The 22412-nt window shown below is 47.2% G+C and overlaps 1 protein-coding gene across 1 annotated transcript in view; it reads right to left on the bottom strand.

Moving 5' to 3' along the window:
- The window catches only part of LOC149451984 (uncharacterized), a 34952-nt gene extending 18669 nt beyond the window's left edge, over positions 1–16283 (bottom strand). Inside the window, exons 1-2 of the mRNA XM_089689891.1 lie at positions 16155–16283; positions 1308–1595 (exon numbers count right to left, since the gene is read on the bottom strand). Of these exons, the coding sequence (XP_089546017.1) occupies positions 1308–1578 (271 nt within the window). The 5' untranslated portion in view covers positions 1579–1595; positions 16155–16283. The remainder of the gene's footprint in view (positions 1–1307; positions 1596–16154) is intronic.
- Between the last annotated feature and the right edge of the window lie 6129 nt (positions 16284–22412).

The following is a 22412-nucleotide window of genomic DNA, read 5'->3' on the forward strand; positions in this document are numbered from 1 at the left end:
ATCTGACACCCTCAGAAGTAGTAAATGCTGAGAAATGAGTATGAGCATGATGTCTTCTTTTTCAGGAATCCTGTAGCTGGACTTTTTTAAGAAGTTGAGAAAATTGCTTTGAGGACTTATATTACATAAAGAGATAGAATTAAATGATAAGGTTAGGATTTAGTCATAAGTTTGAGGACATTCAGGCTTCATGTACCAAATATTAACGTACCATTTTGAGCTGAATTACCTATTGCCATTGTAGCACCCTCTAGTGTAGATACTTTGTTGAGTGTAGCTAGAGGCTTGCTAGAAGCCTGGGTTTAGACAGAGGGTTATTTCAGGTTTAGATGGAGGGCTCTGCAGGTCAGTCCTCTGGTAGCTTCCCCTGCTCTAGAAGCTTGGAGATGCTTCTAGAAGTCAGTAGGTAGAGGTGAAGAAGATCTGATCTACATACTTATGCTAGTCTGACCAATCTAAGGCAAGAGGCCTGGCAGTGTGGCAGACTGACCAGAAAAATACAACAGAGCCTGGCCAGCAAGGGGGAGTCGGGTGGAAAATGGAGGAGTGAAGTGCTGCTGTGTAGCTTGGGAAGGGGGCCCAAAGAAGGGGAGTTATGCTTCCAGGCTGGAGGTTGGCGGAAGGAAGAAGGCTGAAAGAGGGAGCTCCACTGCCCTGAAGTCCACCAAGGAAGGACAGCCTGCATTGCCTGGAGAAGAACCAGCCCAGGGGAAGACCTGAAATCAGTTCTATCCACAGCTGCAGGGCAAGGACAGTGTGAGCCCCTCTACACCCCCAGGGCCTAGAAGGGAGAAGTCTGCTGGATGCAAGTTCTTGGGAAGTCTTCAGGGGACAGTCTAATGCTTACCCAATCCATTGTCCTGGGATCAGGAACCAAAGCCAAGTGGGCTGGTATTTTGTTCAAAAAGGGGACCCAGAGCTCCTACAAGTTGTCAGTTTGCTGAAAACCCACTAAGGGGGCACCACATTTCTAAGAGGGGATTACTTTGCTAAAGACTTTCATAGTTCTGACTGGAATGCAGTCAAACGTTTGTCATTTTGCAGTATTCTAGAGAAGGAAACTGTCCTCACTTGGTTATTCTTCAATCAAGTTGGGCACCCCATAATCCTCTTACCCTATCCAAGTTAGAGTCCATAATAAATCTAACTTGGATAGGGTAAACCCATGGACTGTTCCTTTGTGTCTGGATACCAGTTGCGAAATGCGTGTTGCCTGATGCAGGAAATAAGGGGGACCCAAAGCCAGGGGGTCTCAGGAGGGTAGCGCTTCACCATTCTCCATAAGGATATTCATGTCTCAGACTTACCATATGTCGCAGATAAGTATTCCAGTTCTTTATCATACAGGCTGTCTGTGACATCAGTGATGTTTAGGCGTCCTCTTTTTTTGCTGTGGTAAAGGATGCCGAAGGAACAATTGGGGACTTTTTCTAAAAAATCTTTCCAAGTATTGGTGATCTGGATGGGCCGCACATTCATCACCCCCCATATGCTGGTAATCAAAGTTATCAGCCATTTATAGGTGCTGGGGTCTTCTCTGGAAAATATTCCGACTTTTAAGTGGTCACAACACCTCATCTTCCGGGCACCTGAGACTGAACAAAACACTAATATATGATTTGCACACATTATATCTACATCAAATGGAAAATAATAAACAGTGCCAAGGGTACCCACTATACTCCATGTATGAGGTAAATGCCCAGGTGCCCACCCACTAGAAATCTAGACAAATCCACAAACCGGTATAATGGCATTTATGGGTCTTTCAGTGGAGATACATTGATTTACATCATCATACATTTTGTATCTCTGATGCAAGACCCATGAGTTCCTCTATACCTGTTCTGTATTTAAATGGAAAATATATTTTTTCGATAAGTTCAGTATTTAACTTTTAGTCCCCATTCACATTTCAGGTAGTGGGATTGAATATTCCGGCTCAAAATTTGTTTTTTTTTTGTGATTTCCACGTGTCGCGCATAGGTCAGCAAATTCAAGTGAAACGGCTGCCCTATGCTAAAGCCCCTTTCAAACGGCGTTCCGTATGTCCAATTTTCTTCTGTCTGTTTATGGATGAAAAACGAACCCCCATGTATTTCTATGGACTTGCGGATGTAAACGAATGAACATCTTTTTACACCCGTTAATGTCCACATCCGGTAACATCCATTTTTTTGAACAGAAGAAAACCCTATTTGTTTTCTGCAAATAAAATGGAACGGATGAAAAACGGACGTCAACGGACCAATAACATATGTAAACGGATGAAAAACAGATGCAAACTGTTGAAAAACAGATGTAAACCAACGTATATGGATGAAAAAATGAATGTAAACTCATCCGATTTTTCTTTGAAAAGGACCCTAAAGAAGCTCATGTACCAAATTTTGGCACTGAGCCGGGTGCATTTCTCACTTTGCTGCGATTTTCATGTTTTGTCGCATGACAACCACAGCGAAGTCTCACCGCGTTTGGGGTCCCATTATGAATGAATGGTACCCAGACAGTCCCAAGGGAAGCCAACCTGCTCTATGGGAGAGATTTACTAACACCCAGCCATACATGGGTCGAATTCAGCAATTTTGCATGTTTTGTAATCAGATGGTGCCTCCATTGATCTCAAAATTCAACCAACCAACTCTTCAATGTCACCTCATGTCATAGAAAGAAATTTTGTCACTGGGAATATTTTTTTCTTTCCAACTCACAGCTCACCTTCATTTCTTTTTTCAATTACATTTCTCGCACGATTCTCCCATCATTGATTAAAAATGTGGACAATTTTCAGAAAATTTCCAAAATGCCCAATCACTCAAAATTCCATGGCTGTATGAAAATAAACTGTTGCTGCGTCTCAATAATGGTACGAAAGTCGAACAAAAATTCTTAGTTGTGATTTTCTAAAGAAAATTCAGAATTCGACCCAGGTATGGCTTGAAACTGGAGCACTCTAAATCTGGTGTAGCTGTGCATGGGAGCCAATCAGCTTCTAACTTCAGGTTGTTCCAGTAGGCTTTGGCAATAAAACCTGGAAGCTGATTGGTTTCTGTACAGAGCTGCACCAGATTTTGCACCCTCACCCACAAAGAAATCCATTCAATCCAAAACAGGAGTAGAGGCACTTGTGGGTCTTGCAGTGGAGATAAATCGATTTATTTCCACTTACCAAACCACCAAACAAACTAAAAACACCAAAGACTGCAGCAATCCAATCCCCAGATACTGGATATAAAAAACTAATAGTGAAAAATGGATGCGCTGTCTCTTTAAATACCAAATAACATGTGATAAAACTATCAACGTAGTGAAAATATAAAAAGAAACAATTCATGAAGAATTCATATACATTCCAAAAAAAAAAATGTATACAAATAATAAATACGTGATTCCATGCACCATATTTAACCAGTTGCCCAAAAATACTGTTACAGGGCGGCAGGCCTGCACAAACTCACCTACATATACGTGATTTGCATTTCCAGGTAGGAGGGGCACATACCGCCCTGCCTACTCCACCATTGGCCGCTACGGATGTCAATCACTGGGTCTCCGCCGGCACTCGGCGATCACCAAGTAACACTGACAGGGGAGAGATCTGTGTATAGACAACACAGGTCTCTCTCCTGCCAGGAAGGACATGCTGCTGTATTTCCCCGCCCTACCCACTCCGCCAGTGGCGGCTATTGATGTCAATCACTGGGTCTCTGCCGGCACTCGGTGATCACTGAGTAACACTGACAGGGGAGAGATCTGTGTGTAAACAACATGGGTCTCTCTCCTGCCAACAAGGACATGGTGCTGAATTTCTCTGCACATTTCTCCACCCTACCCGCTCCGCCAGTGGCGGCTTTAGCTGTCGATCACTGAGTCCCAGCTAGTGATTTCCCGCCGGCACCCTGCGATCGCCTGACGGCCGAGAGGTCTGTATGTAAACAATATAGACCTCTCCCCTGTCAGCTCCTGCACACTGCATAGCAGAGCAATACAAAGCAATGTGCCGACACAGTAAAACACACCCAGCACACCTTTGATCGCCCCAGATGTTAACCCCTTCCTGCCTAGTGCCAGTGCTTTTTATTAGCACTAATCACTGTATTGGTGTCATTGGGATGTTAGTGGCAGTTAGTAAGTGTCAGTTAGTGTCAGAATGCCCGCCGCTGTCCCGCTATAAGTCGCTGATAGCCGCCATTACTAGTGAAAAAAAAATTCCAGTATCTATACCGCCATTTGTAGACACTAAAAATGACCTGTTCAGGAAGGGGGGAAATCATCTGGAAGGCAAGAGGTTAAGATCCACCCCTTCATCTGTAAACCCCACCCCTTCCTCTTTAGGCTCCACCTGTTCATACTATAGCTCTGTCTCAGGAGTTGGTCAAAGACTGCAGGCATAATACAGGAGATGGTCAGAGACTGCAGACATAGTACAGGAGACAGTCAGAGACTGCAGACATACTATGGGAGATGGTCAGAGACTGCGGACATGCTACAGGAGATGGTCAGAGACTGCGGACATACTACAGGAGATGGTCAGAGACTGCGGACATACTACAGGAGATGGTCAGAGACTGCGGACATAGCACAGGAGATGGTCAGAGACTGCGGACATAGCACAGGAGATGGTCAGAGATAGCAGACATACTACAGGAGATGGTCAGAGACTGCGGACATAGCACAGGAGATGGTCAGAGACTGCAGACATACTACAGGAGATGGTCAGAGACTGCAGACATAGTACAGGAGATGGTCAGTGACTGCAGACATACTACAGGAGATGGTCAGAGACTGCAGACATACTACAGGAGGTGGTCAGAGACTGCGGACATAGCACAGGAGATGGTCAGAGATAGCAGACATACAACAGGAGATGGTCAGAGACTGCAGACATACTACAGGAGATGGTCAGAGACTGCAGACATACTACAGGAGATGGTCAGAGACTGCAGACATACTACAGGAGATGGTCAGAGACTGCAGACATAGTACAGGAGATGGTCAGTGACTGCAGACATAGTACAGGAGATGGTCAGAGACTGCGAACATACTACAGGAGATGGTCAGAGACTGCAGACATACTACAGGAGATGGTCAGAGACTGCAGACATAGTACAGGAGATGGTCAGAGACTGCAGACATACTACAGGAGATGGTCAGAGATAGCAGACATACTACAGGAAATGGTCAGACTGCAAACAGGATACAGGAGAAGGTGAGAGACTGTGGACAGACTACAGGAGAAGGTCAATGTACTGCAGGAGATAGTCAATATACTGCAGAGCAGTAAAAAATACCTCTGTGAGGACCCATCAAATGCCAGGTTTGTGAAATATAAAGAAAACCTCTGCCTTTTACTGCAGGCCCGCCCTCCAGCCAAGCTGAATCCGCCCAAGCACAGATGAACCTGCCCCCCCACCTGAGCACAGCCCAACCCGCCCCCTACCTGAACACAGCCTAAGCCATCCTCAGCTTGAGCACAGCTGAGCCCGCCCCCCCACCTGAGCACAGCCCAACCCACCCTTCACCTGAGCATAGTTAAGCATGCCCCCTGCCCGAGCACACCCAAACCCACCCACGCCTGAGCACAGCTGAGCCCGCCCCTGCCTTAGCACAGCCAAGACCACCACCCCGCCCGAGCACAGCCCAGCTGAGACCACCCTCCCTGCCAAAGCCAAGTCGAGCTCCTTGTCATCTGATATAGTCTGTCCTCGGTGGGAGGACAATTGCCCCCTATACTGCCCCCCTAAAAAAAATGCCTTGCTTGCCTCACAGCAGATACGCCCCTGGGGGCATGCAGCCTGGAGGGTGCAGGGGAGGGAAGATTGCTTAGAAGGTGAAGATCCACTTTAAGTTATGGAATAAACAGGCCCATAGCAGGAATGGGAAATTGCTCCCTATGGGTTGTACGGGGGGGATGAAGGGGTTAATCACAACACAAAAGAACATAAACAGTGATGGTTGCTGTGTGTCCAGTAATAAAGGGGTTAATTGTTCCTGCGGGCGGCGGCAGTTTATTCCGGTTTCCTGTGTTAGCTGATGGCGTATCCAGATGCTTGGAGGGAATCCATGGAAAAAAAAAGTCCCTGATATTCCCCTCCCCCGGAGATATCGGTCCCGCTACATATAGTGTCTCTAGGTGACAATTGTGCTTCCTGGGCTGCCATGTAGGCGATGCAATACTAAAGGCAAATAGACCGTGCACTTTGAAAGTACAGTTACTCCAGAGCTTAGTAAATGAGGGGAAGCTGCACTTTGAAAGAATCCCCAATCACATGCCAGGAAAAGAAAAAAAAACATACTTTTTGCTTGCATGTGATTGGATGATGAAAGTCAGCAGAACTTTCCCTCATTTACCAAACTCTGGAGCAACTGCACTTTCAAAGTTCACAAGCTATTTGCCTTTAGTAAATCCCCCCCAATGTGTCACTCATGGTACAACCACATCTGCCGGCCCGTTATCTGCCCTCTGTAAGTCTAGGTTCACACATATGCGTTTTTCATCAAACGCACAACAGTCCATTTAACATGCTTTCCTATGGGACAGGTTCACATCTTTTTCACCCGCTGTGTTTCCTGGAAAGGGTCGGGGACTTTTTTCAATGCAAAACATTGCATTTTTGGTTCTATAGACTTCAATGGAGATGCTGCAGAAAAGCATGTAGTACGTTTTTACTGCATTTTTTATGCGTTTTGCCCAACAACAAGAAAAAAACAAAATAAACACAAAACACATCAAAAATGCATCAAAAACACAAAACGCACTGCAGAAACAGATCAAACGCAAACTGCATTGGTGTGAAACTAGCCTTAAGCCGGCCATACACGGGTCAAATTCCCAAAGAATTTTCTTTTGCAAATCTTTTCATTTGAATTTCGCACCATTAGTGGGGCCACAGCGACGGACAATTTTTGAGCGACCATTGAATTTGAGTGATCGGACATGTTGGAAATTTTTTTTAAAAACGAATGAATTTCTAATCAATGATGGGAGAATCGTGCGAGAAATGTAATTGAAAAAGAAATGAGCTGCGACCTGGAGAAGATAGAAGATTCTTGGCCACGAAAGTTCTTTTCTGCAGCCACATGGAGGTGAAACTGAAGGCTTGGTTGGTCGAATTTCTAAATCAACATTGGCGCTAGAGATAAGCGAATTATTCAAAAATTCGATTCGGCTGATTCGGCGAATTCGTGGAATAAATTTGATTCGAGTCGAATATATTCGCTGTGAATTTAACTTATAAAAGGGTGTTTCTAGGCTTCAGAGAGCCTTTATATTAGTGCAGAACACTGTACCTTTAATTTAAATGTCCTTGGAGTCTGCTGGGGAAGAGAAATAATACTGTCAGTCAGTATGACATGCAGATGAGTGCCGTCGATCTTAGAATCACCGCACACTTCACTCATTTGGGCAGTCACGGGGCCAAAACCAGAGTGTGGAGCCACAGTGTGGCGGTGGAGGCAGCAGCAATGGGAGGCCGTACAGGGACCCATGACACACTCTGGACCTGGCAGCAGCATGAGGAGGCGGTACAGGGGCCCATGACAGATTACGGGCCTGGCAGCAGCATGAGGAGGCGGTACGGGGGCCCATGGCAGATTAGGGGCCTGGCAGCAGCAATGGGAGGCTATACAGCACCCTATGACAAAATGGAACCCACCAGCAGTGTGAGGAGACCTGAAAGTGGCACATGGCAGAGTGTGGCGATGGAGACAGCAGCAATGGGAGGCCGTACAGGGACCCATGACACACTCTGGACCTGGCAGCTGCATGAGGAGGCGGTACAGGTGTCCATGACAGATTACGGGCCTGGCAGCAGCATGAGGAGTCGGTACGGGGGCCCATGGCAGATTACGGGCCTGGCAGCAGCAATGGGAGGCCCGTAATCTGCCAGCACCCTATGACAAAATGGAACCCACCAGCAGTGTGAGGAGACCTGAAAGTGGCACATGGCAGAGTGTGGCGATGGAGACAGCAGCAATGGGAGGCGGTACAGGGACCCATGACACACTCTGGACCTGGCAGCAGCATGAGGAGGCGGTACAGGGGCCCATGGCAGATTACGGGCCTGGCAGCAGCAATGGGAGGCCCGTAATCTGCCAGCACCCTATGAAAAAATGGAACCCACCAGCAGTGTGAGGAGACCTGAAAGTGGCACATGTTTGGGGCATGATTCATGGCGGATTTAGTCAGTTGTGTCAGGAACTGGTGGTTTGAAATCCAGACTAATCCACGCCTGATTCATTTTCACAAACGTGAGTCTCTCCACACTTTGGGTGGACAGTCGTGTCCTCCGCGGAGTTACAATACCTCCTGCCGCACTAAACACGCGCTCCGATGCCACGCTACTGGCCGGGCATGACAGCCTTTCAAGGGCAAATTCAGCTAGTTGGGGCCAAAGGTCAAGTTTCGTTGCCCAGTAGTCAAGGGGATTGTCTACCTCGGTTGGCAGGGTGCTGTCCAAGTAGGCCCAAGCCTGTTGTTTGAGGTCCTGCTCCAGGTCCACCTGATGCTGCTGCTGCTGCGGCTGGTTAGTAGTTTCCTCACTACGCTGGTGAAGAAAGCTACTCATCATCGACTGCAGACTGAGGCAGCCGCTGCTGGTGGAGCTGCCACTGCTCCTACCACCCCACCCCTCCCCTGCTGCCATGGCAGCGGAACGCGAGCGCACAGGGCCCACAGTGTCTGAGGATGGACGTTGGCGCACAAAGGCAGAGACCAACTGACTACATAGGTGGTTTTTATAGTACGTAATTTTGGCCTCCCTCTCAGCAGGTGTGAAAAAGGCCACCATTTTTGAACGGTAGCGAGGGTCCAACAAGGTGGACAGCCAAAAGTCATCCTTCTGTCTAATGGTTATTATTCAGCTGTCACTACGCAAGCAACCGAGCATGCTATGGGCCATTTGTGCCAAGGAATGCGAGGGACTCCCTGCCTCCATCTCCACAGCATACTGCCACGGTGCGTCTGGGTCCTCTGTCTCCTCCTCCTCCTCTACCAGATGCTCCTGCTCCTCCACTCCTGTCCGCTGAGTGGAAAAAACACCCATTTCACTCAATAATTCCTGAGCACCAATGTCCTCCTCTACCTCCTCCTCTTCTTCCTGTCCTGCCCCCACAGGGATCATGTGGCGTTGAGATCTGTGCGCCACATCTACCGCACCCTGACCAGCCATTGTTAACAGCATTTGTTCCAGGATGTGCAACAGAGGAATGACGTCGTTCATCCCATAGTCCTGCCGACTCACGAATAGCGTGGCCTCCTCAAAGGGCCTGAGCAAGCGGCAGGTGTCACGCATGAGCTGCCAATGGCTGACATCTAAGTTACACAGGGGAGTACCTTTATCCGCTTGTAACATCAGGAAATCGGTGATGGCCTTTCGCTGTTCGTAAAGGCGGTCTAACGTGTAGGGTTGAATTCCACCTTGTTGCAACGTTGCAGATCAGGCGATGCTGTGGAATTCCGTTCTGCCGCTGCAGCTCAATGAGGGTGTGCTTTGCGGTGTAGGAATGGCTGAAATGCATGCACAGTTTACGTGACATTTTAAGGATGTCTTGCAGTGAGATGGTGGATTTTAGGAACCGCTTGACAACCAGATTGAACACGTGAGCCATGCATGGCGCATGGCACAACCTTCCTTGACGCAGAGCAGACACCATGTTCTTTCCGTTGTCGGTCAACATGGTTCCGATTTTCAGTTTGCGCGGAGACAGCCATCTGTCGATTTTTCTGTTCATTACACTCAGAAGTTGCTCCCCTGTGTGACTACGTTCGCCAAGGCATACCAGGTGCAGCACAGCATGACACCGTTGCGCCCTGCACATGTGATATGCCGGTCGGGTAATGGGACTTGGCATGGGGGTGGCGGCTGAGGACACGGTGGAAGAAGAGTTGGTAGAGGCGGACATCTTTGCTGGACCAAGGACGTGCAAACGTGGAGGCAAAAGCGGCGTGACCTGTCCAAGTTGCTGGTGTGGCTGTGCCGGCACCACGTTCACCCAGTGGGCCGTAAATGACATGTACTGTCCCTGACCGTAGTTACAGCTCCACACGTCGGCGCTGCCGTGCACTTTGGCAGAGACCGACATGCTCAAAGACTGGCCCACCATCTCTTCTACATGTGAATGCAGGGCTGGCACTGCCTTTTTGGCAAAGAAATGCCGGCTTGGCACTCTCCACCGCGGCGCGGCACAAGCCATCATTTCTCGGAAAGGTGCTGAGTCCACCACTTGGAAAGGGAGGGACTGCAGCACCAGCAACTTGGACAGGAGGACGTTCAGCTTCTGCACCGTCGGGTGCGTGCTCGCAAACTGTTGTCTCTTGGAAACGGATTCCAAGAAAGACTGCTGACGGAATCCGTGAAGAGGAGTAGCAGGAGAAGGAGCACCTGAATGAGCGGAAGATGCCAACGAGCGACAACTGCCCTCAGCAGAGGTGTTGGAGCCTTGACTGGCTGATAGAGGGCGATTGACGTCGGGTGACGGAGCAAGTAACGGAGCGGGTGATGGAGCGGGGGCTGGGGCAGGCAGAACCGTCGTATCTTGATCACGGTTTTCCCAGGGCACCGAATGGCGACGCTGCATATGCTGACGCATCGCTGTAGTTCCAACATGGGCCCCCTGGCCACGCTTGACTTTCTGGCCACATAGTCGACATACGGCTACGTTTACTTCCTCGGGCGGCTTGAGGAAAAATTGCCACACCGCCGAGTAGGAAACTTTGCCCCCGCTACTCCTCACTGGCTGACTGCTACTTCCTCCGTGCACACCGGCACCACTACTGGCCGTGGTGGTAGGCTGCAGTGGAGCTGGTGCTCTACTCCGTGGCCGTTTGCCTCCACTGACACTGCTGCGACCCTGCTGCCTCCTGGGCAACCCACCGACTGTTTTGCTCGCTGCCAAGCTGGCACCCTCTTCTCCTGATGATGCGGAAGCAATAGCCTGATGACGACGAGGCTGCCAAGTGCGATCAGCCTCATCATCATCAATTAGGGTCTCCGCCTCACTACTAGCCCCCTTGGCTGCGTGTGGGTCAGGAGACAGACCTGTCTCTAGACCGGCTACTGAGCCACTCTCCTCGCCAGTACTTCTTTGCCTGGCTGCTGAAGAGGCGGATGTCTCCCCCCATTCCTGACCGCCCTCTGTTAGCTCTTCCTTACTGTACAGTGGGGCTGAGCCCACAGCATGCGATACTTCGCTTGGTGAGGGAACAGCAAAGGACAGGGGCAGGTAGAGGACACGTGATTTCAGTGGGCTTGCTCCCGGGCCATGCCAACTAACGGTTGTGTCTGACGTACCCACCGACCGTTGGCTGTAGGTGTCAGAGGTGACCTGGGAAGAGGAAGACGACCGAGCCAACCAATCGATGACGGCAGGGTTGTCGGTGGAGACACAAACGCTGGATGACACCGGGAGCACTGGCCTCTGGCTGCGACTAGTGCTGCCTCGACCCCTTCCTCTGCTGCCACGTCTGCTCGCTCCTGAAACATTGCCTCCTCTGCCACTCCTCTGCGTGTTGTCTGACATACTCTTTAATTCTATAAGCACCCCAAAAATAACGTAACGATTCTGTGTCCCTCAGTAACAATTCTGTGTCCCTGAGTAACAATTCTGTGTCCCTGCGTAACAATTCTGTGTCTGTCCCTGAGTAACAATTCTGTGTCCCTGAGTAACAATTCTGTGTCCCTGAATAACAATTCTGTGTCCCTGAGTAACAATGAGTAACAATTTTGTGTCCCTCAGTAACAATTCTGTGTCCCTGAGTAACAATGAGTAACAATTCTGTGTCCCTCTGTAACAATTCTGTGTCCCCGAGTAACAATTCTGTGTCCCTGAGTAACAATTCTGTGTCTGTCCCTGAGTAACAATTCTGTGTCCCTCAGTAACGATTCTGTGTCCCTCAGTAACAATTCTGTTTCCCTGAGTAACAATTCTGTGTCCCTGAGTAACAATTCTGTGTCTGTCCCTGAGTAACAATTCTGTGTCCCTGAGTAACAATTCTGTGTCCCTGAGTAACAATTCTGTGTCTGTCCCTGAGTAACAATTCTGTTTCCCTGAGTAACAATTCTGTGTCCCTGAGTAACAATTCTGTGTCCCTGAGTAACGATTCTGTGTCCCTCAGTAACAATTCTGTGTCTGTCCCTGAGTAACAATTCTGTGTCTGTCCCTGAGTAACAATTCTGTGTCCCTGAGTAACAATTCTGTGTCTGTCCCTGAGTAACAATTCTGTGTCCCTGAGTAACAATTCTGTGTCCCTGAGTAACAATTCTGTGTCCCTGAGTAACAATGAGTAACAATTATGTGTCCCTCAGTAACAATTCTGTGTCTCTGAGTAACAATTCTGTGTCCCTGAGTAACAATGAGTAACAATTCTGTGTCCCTCAGTAACAATTCTGTGTCCCTGAGTAACAATTCTGTGTCCCTGAGTAACAATGAGTAACAATTCTGTGTCCCTCAGTAACAATTCTGTGTCCCTGAGTAACAATTCTGTGTCCCTCAGTAACAATTCTGTGTCCCTGAGTAACAATTCTGTGTCCCTGAGTAACAATGAGTAACAATTCTGTGTCCCTCAGTAACAATTCTGTGTCCCTGAGTAACAATTCTGTGTCCCTCAGTAACGATTCTGTGTCCCTCAGTAACAATTCTGTGTCCCTGAGTAACAATTCTGTGTCCCTGAGTAACAATTCTGTGTCCCTGAGTAACAATTCTGTGTCTGTCCCTGAGTAACAATTCTGTGTCCCTCAGTAACAATTCTGTGTCCCTGAGTAACAATTCTGTGTCCCTGAGTAACAATGAGTAACAATTCTGTGTCCCTGAGTAACAATTCTGTGTCCCTGAGTAACAATTCTGTGTCTGTCCCTGAGTAACAATTCTGTGTCCCTGAGTAACAATTCTGTGTCCCTGAGTAACAATGAGTAACAATTCTGTGTCCCTCAGTAACAATTCTGTGTCCCTGAGTAACAATGAGTAACAATTCTGTGTCCCTCAGTAACAATTATGTGTCCCTGAGTAACAATTCTGTGTCCATGAGTAACAATTCTGTGTCTGTCCCTGAGTAACCACTCTGTGTCCCTCAGTAACAATTATGTGTCCCTGAGTAACAATTCTGTGTCCCTGAGTAACAATTCTGTGTCTGTCCCAGAGTAACAATTCTGTGTCCCTGAGTAACAATTCTGTGTCCCTGAGTAACAATTCTGTGTCCCTCAGTAACGATTCTGTGTCCCTCAGTAACAATTCTGTGTCCCTCAGTAACAATTCTGTGTCTGTCCCTGAGTAACAATTCTGTGTCCCTGAGTAACAATTCTGTGTCCCTGAGTAACAATGAGTAACAATTCTGTGTCCCTGAGTAACAATTCTGTGTCCCTGAGTAACAATTATGTGTCCCTGAGTAACAATTCTGTGTCCCTGAGTAACAATGAGTAACAATTCTGTGTCCCTGAGTAACAATTCTGTGTCCCTGAGTAACAATTCTGTGTCTGTCCCTGAGTAACAATTCTGTGTCCCTGAGTAACAATTCTGTGTCCCTGAGTAACAATGAGTAACAATTCTGTGTCCCTGAGTAACAATGAGTAACAATTCTGTGTCCCTCAATAACAATTATGTGTCCCTGAGTAACAATTCTGTGTCTGTCCCTGAGTAACAACTCTGTGTCCCTCAGTAACAATTCTGTGTCCCTGAGTAACAATTCTGTGTCTGTCCCAGAATAACAATTCTGTGTCCCTGAGTAACAATTCTGTGTCCCTGAGTAACAATTCTGTGTCCCTCAGTAACGATTCTGTGTCCCTCAGTAACAATTCTGTGTCCCTCAGTAACAATTCTGTGTCTGTCCCTGAGTAACAATTCTGTGTCCCTGAGTAACAATTCTGTGTCCCTGAGTAACAATGAGTAACAATTCTGTGTCCCTGAGTAACAATTCTGTGTCCCTGAGTAACAATTCTGTGTCCCTGAGTAATAATGAGTAACAATTCTGTGTCCCTCAGTAACAATTCTGTGTCCCTGAGTAACAATTCTGTGTCCCTGAGTAACAATTCTGTGTCTGTCCCTGAGTAACAATTCTGTGTCCCTCAGTAACGATTCTGTGTCCCTCATTAACAATTCTGTGTCCCTGAGTAACAATTCTGTGTCCCTGAGTAACAATTCTGTGTCCCTGAGTAACAATTCTGTGTCCCTCAGTAACGATTCTGTGTCCCTCAGTAACAATTCTGTGTCCCTGAGTAACAATTCTTTGTCTGTCCCTGAGTAACAATTCTGTGTCCCTGAGTAACAATTCTGTGTCTGTCCCTGAGTAACAATTCTGTGTCCCTGAGTAACAATTCTGTGTCCCTGAGTAACGATTGTGTGTCCCTGAGTAACGGTTCTGTGTCCCTAAGTAACGATTCTGTGTCCCTGAGTAACGATTGTGTGTCCCTAAGTAACGGTTCTGTGTCCCTAAGTAACGGTTCTGTGTCCCTGAGTAACGATTCTGTGGCCCTAAAGTCTCTGTGGCCCTAACTCTATCCCTCAATACAGACAGGTCTGTCTCTCTTGAATGACCGGAGGCTAATGGAGAATTCTAAAATGGCCGCGATTTATAGCTCCACCATTACACAGTGCTGGCTGGCTGCTGATTGGCTAATGCGATCACATGTCATGAATGAATGCATTATGGGTCAGCGCGCCTTGTCTGCGTGCCTTCCCAGAGATCCCCGCTCCGTCGCCACACATGTCGCCGCCATTTTTGGGAAAATTCGATTCGTGAGTCCGAAGTTGGCTAATCTTCGGATTCGTCGCAAATCGAATATTTCCCAATCTTCGAAACGAATTCCACTTCGCCATGTGCGATTCGCTCATCTCTAATTGGCGCCATCGGATTACAAAATGCAAATTTCGGATTTTCTAAAGAAAATTCATTCATAATTCACCCGTGTATGGCCGCATTAGTGGGAGATGTATCTCCTTGTTGAACACAGTGGAGTCCTGTCCACGATACACTATTTGGGGGTCTCTACACCCCCCTTCTCGGTCCCGGCAGTACTGACACCATCCTGGCTGACAAGTGCATAACTTGAAGCCAAGGGCGGACTGACAACGCATGGCGCCCCCGGGCAAAAGGGGATCATGGGGCCCCTGTGTCCTTGCCCAAACTCAAAAAAGCCTATGAAAAAGGTACCAGGGGCATCTCATGGGGCCCCCTACTGACCCCGGGCCCTCGGGCAATGCCCGAGTTTCCAAATGGTCAGTCCGCCCCTGCTTGGAGTGCACTCATATGAGTCGAGGTTGTTGCCACTAAGGAGTTAATCCTCTTCCTAACAAATGATGGCAGGCTCAACTGCACCACTAACAATATGTAATCCTCCTGCGCTCAATGGAGTCCCTCTACCAATCAGAAGCTGCCAACACTCAAACTGATACCCAACAGCAATATTACAATGACATATAATTGATTGGGGGGTGGGGGGAGTAGGGGTGCAGTTGAGACTTATAATCGATTAGTGGAGCGCTAGACATGGCATATATAGAACAACTAGTAATGGTAAAAATGTCACATCTAATCATGCAAAAAAGTGACCAAATAATGTGATCGTGTAAAGGAATAGATCTCCATAATAAAGGTGTCCCCAGTGCCACCCACTGATGGGAGTAAAGGAAGTATCTTGAGAGGTATATCTTGCTGAGACCAGGAGCCACAGTATCCTGAATACTTACCAGACGGGAATCCTATGGGAGATTGGCTGGTGATGTCTATCTATGGTGGATCGAGATCCTGAGTGATCTTAAAGGCGTAGAGGCCCTTTGGGCCGCAGAGTGGAGGTGAGGGGGCAAGTCTACCACAGGAGGGGAGTCACGCACCATCACTTGAAGCTATTGTGTGATCACTTTCATTGCATCATATCGCTTGGAGTTGAACACCTCGGCAGAGTGTTAGGAACTTTCTAAGATACTTCCTTTACTCCCATCAGTGGGTGGCACTGGGGACACTTTTATTATGGAGATCTATTCCTTTACACGATCACATTATTTGGTCACTTTTTTGCATGATTAGATGTGACATTTTTACCATTACTAGTTTTTATATATATGCCATGTCTAGCGCTCCACTAATCGATTATAAGTCTCAACTGCACCCCTACTCCCCCCACCCCCCAACATACTCTGACACCCCAATTATTCATCTTACTCACCGATTATTCTGGAAGCTGTGATGCAGCCTTCACACCCAGCTCATCAATGCAAGAAATGCAAGAAGTGAAAGTGAAACTTTGTTGCAGAAACCGTTATGAGTGTGCAGACAGGAGGTGGGAGGGAGCTGCACGCCATGAATAGTTAGAAACCTGATGAGGTTGGGGTCACATTTGTGAGCTTTATCCTGCAACTGTGTTGCTTGTGTGCAGCAGTCTGTCTTTAGAGCGTAAGAGGAAGACAAAAAAGAAGAAGAAAAAGAAGAAGAAGAGGATGAAGAAGAAGAGGATGAAGAAGAAGAGGATGAAGAAGAAGAGGAGGATGAAGAAGAAGAGGAGGATGAAGAAGAGGATGAAGAAGAAGAGGAGGATGAAGAAGAAGAGGAGGATGAAGAAGAAGAGGAAGAAGAAGAAGAGGAGGATGAAGAAGAGGATGAAGAAGAGGAGGATGAAGAAGAGGATGAAGAAGAGGAGGATGAAGAAGAAGAGGATGAAGAAGAGGATGAAGAAGAAGAGGATGAAGAAATAGAAGAAGAAGAAGAGTCATCCTTCAAGATGAAGAAGAGGATGAAGAAGAGGATGAAGAAGAGGATGAAGAAGAAGATGAAGAAGAAGAGGATGAAGAAGAAGAAGAAGAGATGAGGAAGAAGAAGAAGAGGATGAAGAAGAAGAAGAGGATGAAGAAGAGGAAGAAGATGAAGAAGAGGAAGAATAAGAAGATGATGAAGAAGAAGAGGATGAAGAAGAATTCCAGTCCTGCAAAACGTGTCTCTGCAGAGAGCTCCGCTATTTCTTTGACATTTATAGAGGCTGCAACAATGTATCTGTTTCCGAATAAAAACATCTCTATCCGAAATGGATACAAATAGATACAATGTTGCAGCCGCTATAAATGTCAAAGAACTGTCAAAGAAATAGCTGAGCTCTCTGCAGGGCTGTAGATGGGATGAAAATCGGCCGATTTTTTTTTTACCGTTCCTGGTAACGTCGGCCGATTGAACGACCGATTTTTCATTTTTTGCAAAGCAGGGATAAGAAATAGGGAAATTGTTTCCTCTATACAGAGCTCTGTGTTGATTGTCAGCACAGGGCTCTGGGTTGTGATTGGACATAAGCGGTCAGCAGGTCCCAGCTGCAAATCATTGGCCGGGAACTGCTGTGTACACACACAATAGGAGCAGGCGGACAGGGAGCACATGAATGTCTGAAACCCAGAAACAGGCAACGATGTACAAGTACAGGTGGGTGGTCCTCAGGTGGTTAATATTAAATGCATACATTTCATATATGAATTATACTCCCCTTGTAGACTAATTAATATAAAAACATAATACACAATGTATACACTCGCCGGCCACCTTATTATGTCCACCTGTTCAATTACTTGGTAACACAAATTCTTAATCAACCAATCACATGGCAGCAACTCAATGCATTTAGGAAACTAGACGTGGTGAAGACGACTTGCTGAGCTTCAAACTGAGCATCAGAATGGGGAAGAAAGGGGATTTAAGTGACTTTGAAAGTGGCGTGGTTGTTGGTGCTAGACGGTCTGAAGATTTCAAAAACTGCTGATCTACTGGGATTTGCACACACAACCATCTCTAGGGAAATCCAGACTCATCAGACCCGGCAACATTTCTCCAATCTTCTATTGTCCAATGTTGGTGATCCTGTGTGAATTGTAGCCTCTGTTTCCTGTTCTTAGCTGACAGGAGTGGCACCCGGTATGGTCTTCTGCTGCTGTAGCCCATCTGCTTCAAGGTTGGATGTGTTGTGCATTCAGAGATGGTATTCTGATGCCCGCCTCACCACCGGCCCCCTCGACCCTATCCCCTCACAACTCCTACGACCTCCCTCCCCCTCCATCCTACGCTTCCTCACCCACATCTTTAATCTCTCCCTCTCCTCCGGCACTTTCCCCTCCCCTCTGAAACATGCACACATCACCCCCATACTTAAAAAGCCCTCCCTGGACCCCAATGACCCGAACAACCTCAGACCCATCTCCCTGCTCCCATTTACATCTAAACTCCTCGAGCGCCTCGTCTACACCCGCCTATGCTCTCACCTCAACGACAACAACCTCCTCGATCCCCTACAGTCCGGCTTCTGTCCCCTACACTCCACCGAAACTTCCTTACTCAAACTCTCCAACGACCTGCTAACCGCCAAAGCTAATGGCCACTATTCAGTGCTCCTACTCCTTGACCTCTCTGCGGCCTTCGACACAGTCGACCACCCCCTCCTCCTCAAAAAACTACACTCCCTCGGCCTCAGAGATTCTGCTCTCTCCTGGCTCTCATCCTACCTGTCACAACGCTCTTTCAGCGTTACCTATAATGCTACCACCTCACCCTCACTCCCCCTCTCTGTTGGGGTCCCTCAAGGCTCCGTCCTCGGGCCCCTTCTCTTCTCCATCTACACCTCCTCCCTTGGCCAACTCATACACTCTCATGGCTTTAACTACCACCTCTATGCCGACGACACACAAATCGATCTCTCAACCCCCCACCTCACCCCCTCGGTCTCTGCCCGAATCACACACCTACTGAGCGACATATCTGACTGGATGTCGCTCCACTTCCTTAAACTGAACCTCTCCAAAACCAAATTTATTGTTTTCCCCCCAGCCCGGACACCACCCCCCATTGACTTCTCCATCACATCCAACAACGTCACCATCAAACCCGCCCCGCAGGCCAGAGTACTTGGTGTCATTCTGGACTCCAATCTATCCTTCCAGCCCCAAGTCCAATCTTTAACAAACTCTTGCAGACTCCACCTCCGCAACATCGCCAAAATCTGCACGTTCCTAACCCCCAGAAACCACTAAACAGCTCATCCACTCCCTCATCATATCACGACTCGACTACTGCAACTCCCTCCTCACTGGCCTGCCTCGCCGCTGGCTATCCCCGCTTCAGTCCATCCTGAATACGGCTGCCAGACTCATTCATCTTTCAAACCGCTCCATTTCCGCCACCCCCCTCTGCCAATCCCTCCACTGGCCTCCACCCAGTGTCCTCCACCCCCCTCTGCCAATCCCTCCACTGGCTTCCGATTGCGCAACGGATCAAATTCAAAATCCTAACACTGACGTACAAAGCCGTCCACCATACTGCCCCGAACTACATCACTGACCTAATATCCAAGTACCGCCCAGCATGCACACTCCGCTCCTCACAAGACCTCCTTCTCTCTAGTTCCCTGGTCTCCTCCTCCAATGCCTGCCTCCAGGACTTCTCCAGGGTGTCACCCATCCTCTGGAACTCCCTGCCCCAACCCATCAGATTATCACCTACTCTCCTCTCCTTTAGGTGCACCCTGAAAACCCATCTCTTCAGGGAAGCCTACCCCACCCCCTGCTAACTTGCCAACCTCCTCCACTCTTCCTACCACTCCATCCCCCACAGCTATCTCCTCCTGTGCCACCATCCCCTCCCTCCTAAATTGTAAGCTGGAAAGAGCAGGGCCCTCGATCCCCTCATGTTTTGCATTGTATTGGTATTGTTCTGTCACATGTTCTGTCCCCCTTTGTAATGTACAGCGCTGAGCGAACTATTGGCGCTTTATAAATACTGTATAATAATAATAATAATTCTGAATACCTTGGTTGTAGCGAGTGGTTATTGGAGTTACTGTTGCCTTTTCATCATCTGGAATCAGTCTGCCCATTCTCCTCTGACCTCTGACATCAACAAGACATTTTCCTCCACACAACTGCTGCTCACTGCATATGGCCCCTGGGCTGTCTACTTGACTTCATGTCTTTCTAGTCTGAAGCACATGTCCTGATACTGTATAAGTAATTAAACAGTTTCTATGACTTTTGGGATCGCTTATGGTCAACCCCCCCATGCCTCTTCCTTCTTTTTTGTTATCCTCCTCAGTTCCTCCCCAGTTCCCCATGTTCTTTATGAGGTGTGGATGGTGTCATCCTCTCAGTGCCTAAACCAAGGTAGTTGTCCCAAGGTACGTCCCCTTGGTTTCCATATATGGCTGGACTTCCTTCAAATCATCTCATTTTATATCTTGACAAAGTATAGTGAGTGAAGTTATTCTCTCTTTTTTTTTGTAGTCCTCTAAAGTTCTCTTTTTCTTTGAGTCCTCGCTTACCTGGTAGGCTACACAAACATGATAAAAGGTCTGTGAGGGTGAACGATGGGACCAACTCTATCCTTTGTCTTATTTAACACAACGTTACCGCAGAGTGGATTATCATGTATGACAAGCTTGATTTTGAGTCTCCATATGTTTAGCCACAGGGCTGCTGTTAGAAACCACGGGGCCCCATACAGCCAACCTGACAGGCCCCCCCTACTCCCCCAAAAAACAGTTTACTTTGCTTCAGTTATGAATGAGCACAGTGAGTGATCACCTTCCCAAAATTGTGATAAATAATTGCATTTCTAATTTGTGATGCTCCTGTAATTTGTAATTAAACTCCCCTGTATCAATGACCAGGTGCTGACAATATAGAAATCACACCGGCAACCAGGGAAAATGGTGAAAAATGGACTCCACCTTTCTGTTGTGTGTCTCTGTGTGCCGCATGGAGAAGAGAAAGAGCAGCAAATAATTGTCAGGATTGAAGAACAAAAATGGTGGAAAAGCATGGACAATCTCAAGGTTACAAGTCCATCTTCAGAGATATTAATGTTCCTGTGTCCACTGTGTACAACATTGTCAGGAAGTTTACAGCCCATGGAACTGTAGCTAATCTCCCTGGACATGGACAAAAGAGAAAAAGTGATCAAAGATTGCAATGAAGGATTGTTGGAATGGTGGCTAAAGAACCTCGATCAACTTTCAGACAAATTCAAGCTGACCTTCAGGCACAGAGTACAACTATGTCCACTCACACTATACGACGCCATCTGACTGAAAAGGATGCTATGGAAGGAGACCCCAGAGGACCCCACTACTGACACAGAAACATAAAAAAGCCAGACTGGAGTTTGCCAAAACTTACCTGAGGAAGCCAAAATCCTTTTGGGAGAATGTGCTGTGGACAGACGAAACAAAATTCCAACTTTTTGGTAAAGCCCATCATTCTGCTGTTTTCAGAAAAAGCAATGAGGTCTTTACAGAAAAGAATCCAGTCACAAATGGTGGGGGGTCACTGATGTTTTGGGGTTGCTTTGCTGCTTCAGGCACTGGATGTCTTGGCCGTGTGCATGGCATTATGAAGTCTGATGACTACCAAAGAATTCTGGGGTGCAATGTAGGGCGCAGTGTCAGAAAGTTGGGTCTCTGTGGGTCTTCCAGAAGGACAATGACCCAAAGCACACATCACAAAGCCCCCAGAAATGGTTTCAGACAAAGTGCTGGAGAGGACTGAACTGGCCAGGAACGAGTTCAGATCTCCATCCCATAGAGCTCCTGTGGAGAGATCTCAGAACATCAGTTGGGAAAAGGAACCCTTCCAATCTGAGAGACCCGGAGCAGTTGGTGAAAGAAGAGCGATACAAAATTCCAGTAAAGAGATTGATTTCAGGTATTTTTCCAAGGCGTGTGCTACCAAATATTAAATTGGGGGTGCCAATAATTTTGTCCATATCATTTTTGGGGTTTTACATAGAATGTGTCAGATCTGGCTTTTTGTTTCTCCACTTTTTTTGTGTCATACTGATACAAACAAAAGAAATAAACACGAGAATGCTGGAACGTGTAGTTGCAGCAAATGTCTGGATGAAGTGGTGCCTTATCTGACAGAAATGCATGGGGGATGAGATTTTTGGCCATGATTATATATATATATATGTTTTTTTTTTCTTTTTGGTGAGTCTACAAGAGGAATATATCAATCTGCACGTTTGCTTTGTCTTCCTTCCCTCCCCTGTGAGCTGTTTATTATTCTTTTATATCATTCATATTTCTGATATGTTAATATATGTAGTTTTTTTATAATATTTTGGAACATGTTAGTATTCATCCTGTCACAGGTACAGTATAGCCTTCCTTTTTGGTTTTCTGTCTTTTTTGCCTCCTGTTTTCTTTGTCTTTTGTTTTTTGCAGTTTTTACACTACTTACCGCACTCCATTAGATGTTGTGGAATTGTTTTGTCTCCAGAATAATCTTGTAGATTTAGGCCTGGTTCCCACCAATGTGTTTTTTAGCGCTTCTTGCAGAAGCACACTATAGTCCATTTAACATGGTTCCCTATAGGATACATTCACATCTATGCATTCTTCAGCTGCTGCGTTTTTGGAAAGGGTTGGGGACTTTGGCTTGGGGAAAACGCAAAACGGAGCATT

The sequence above is a fragment of the Staurois parvus genome, unplaced genomic scaffold, assembly GCF_062004578.1.
Source record: "Staurois parvus isolate SC_StPar_1 unplaced genomic scaffold, SC_StPar_1.0 ptg000503l, whole genome shotgun sequence".
NCBI classification, from domain to species: domain Eukaryota; kingdom Metazoa; phylum Chordata; class Amphibia; order Anura; family Ranidae; genus Staurois; species Staurois parvus.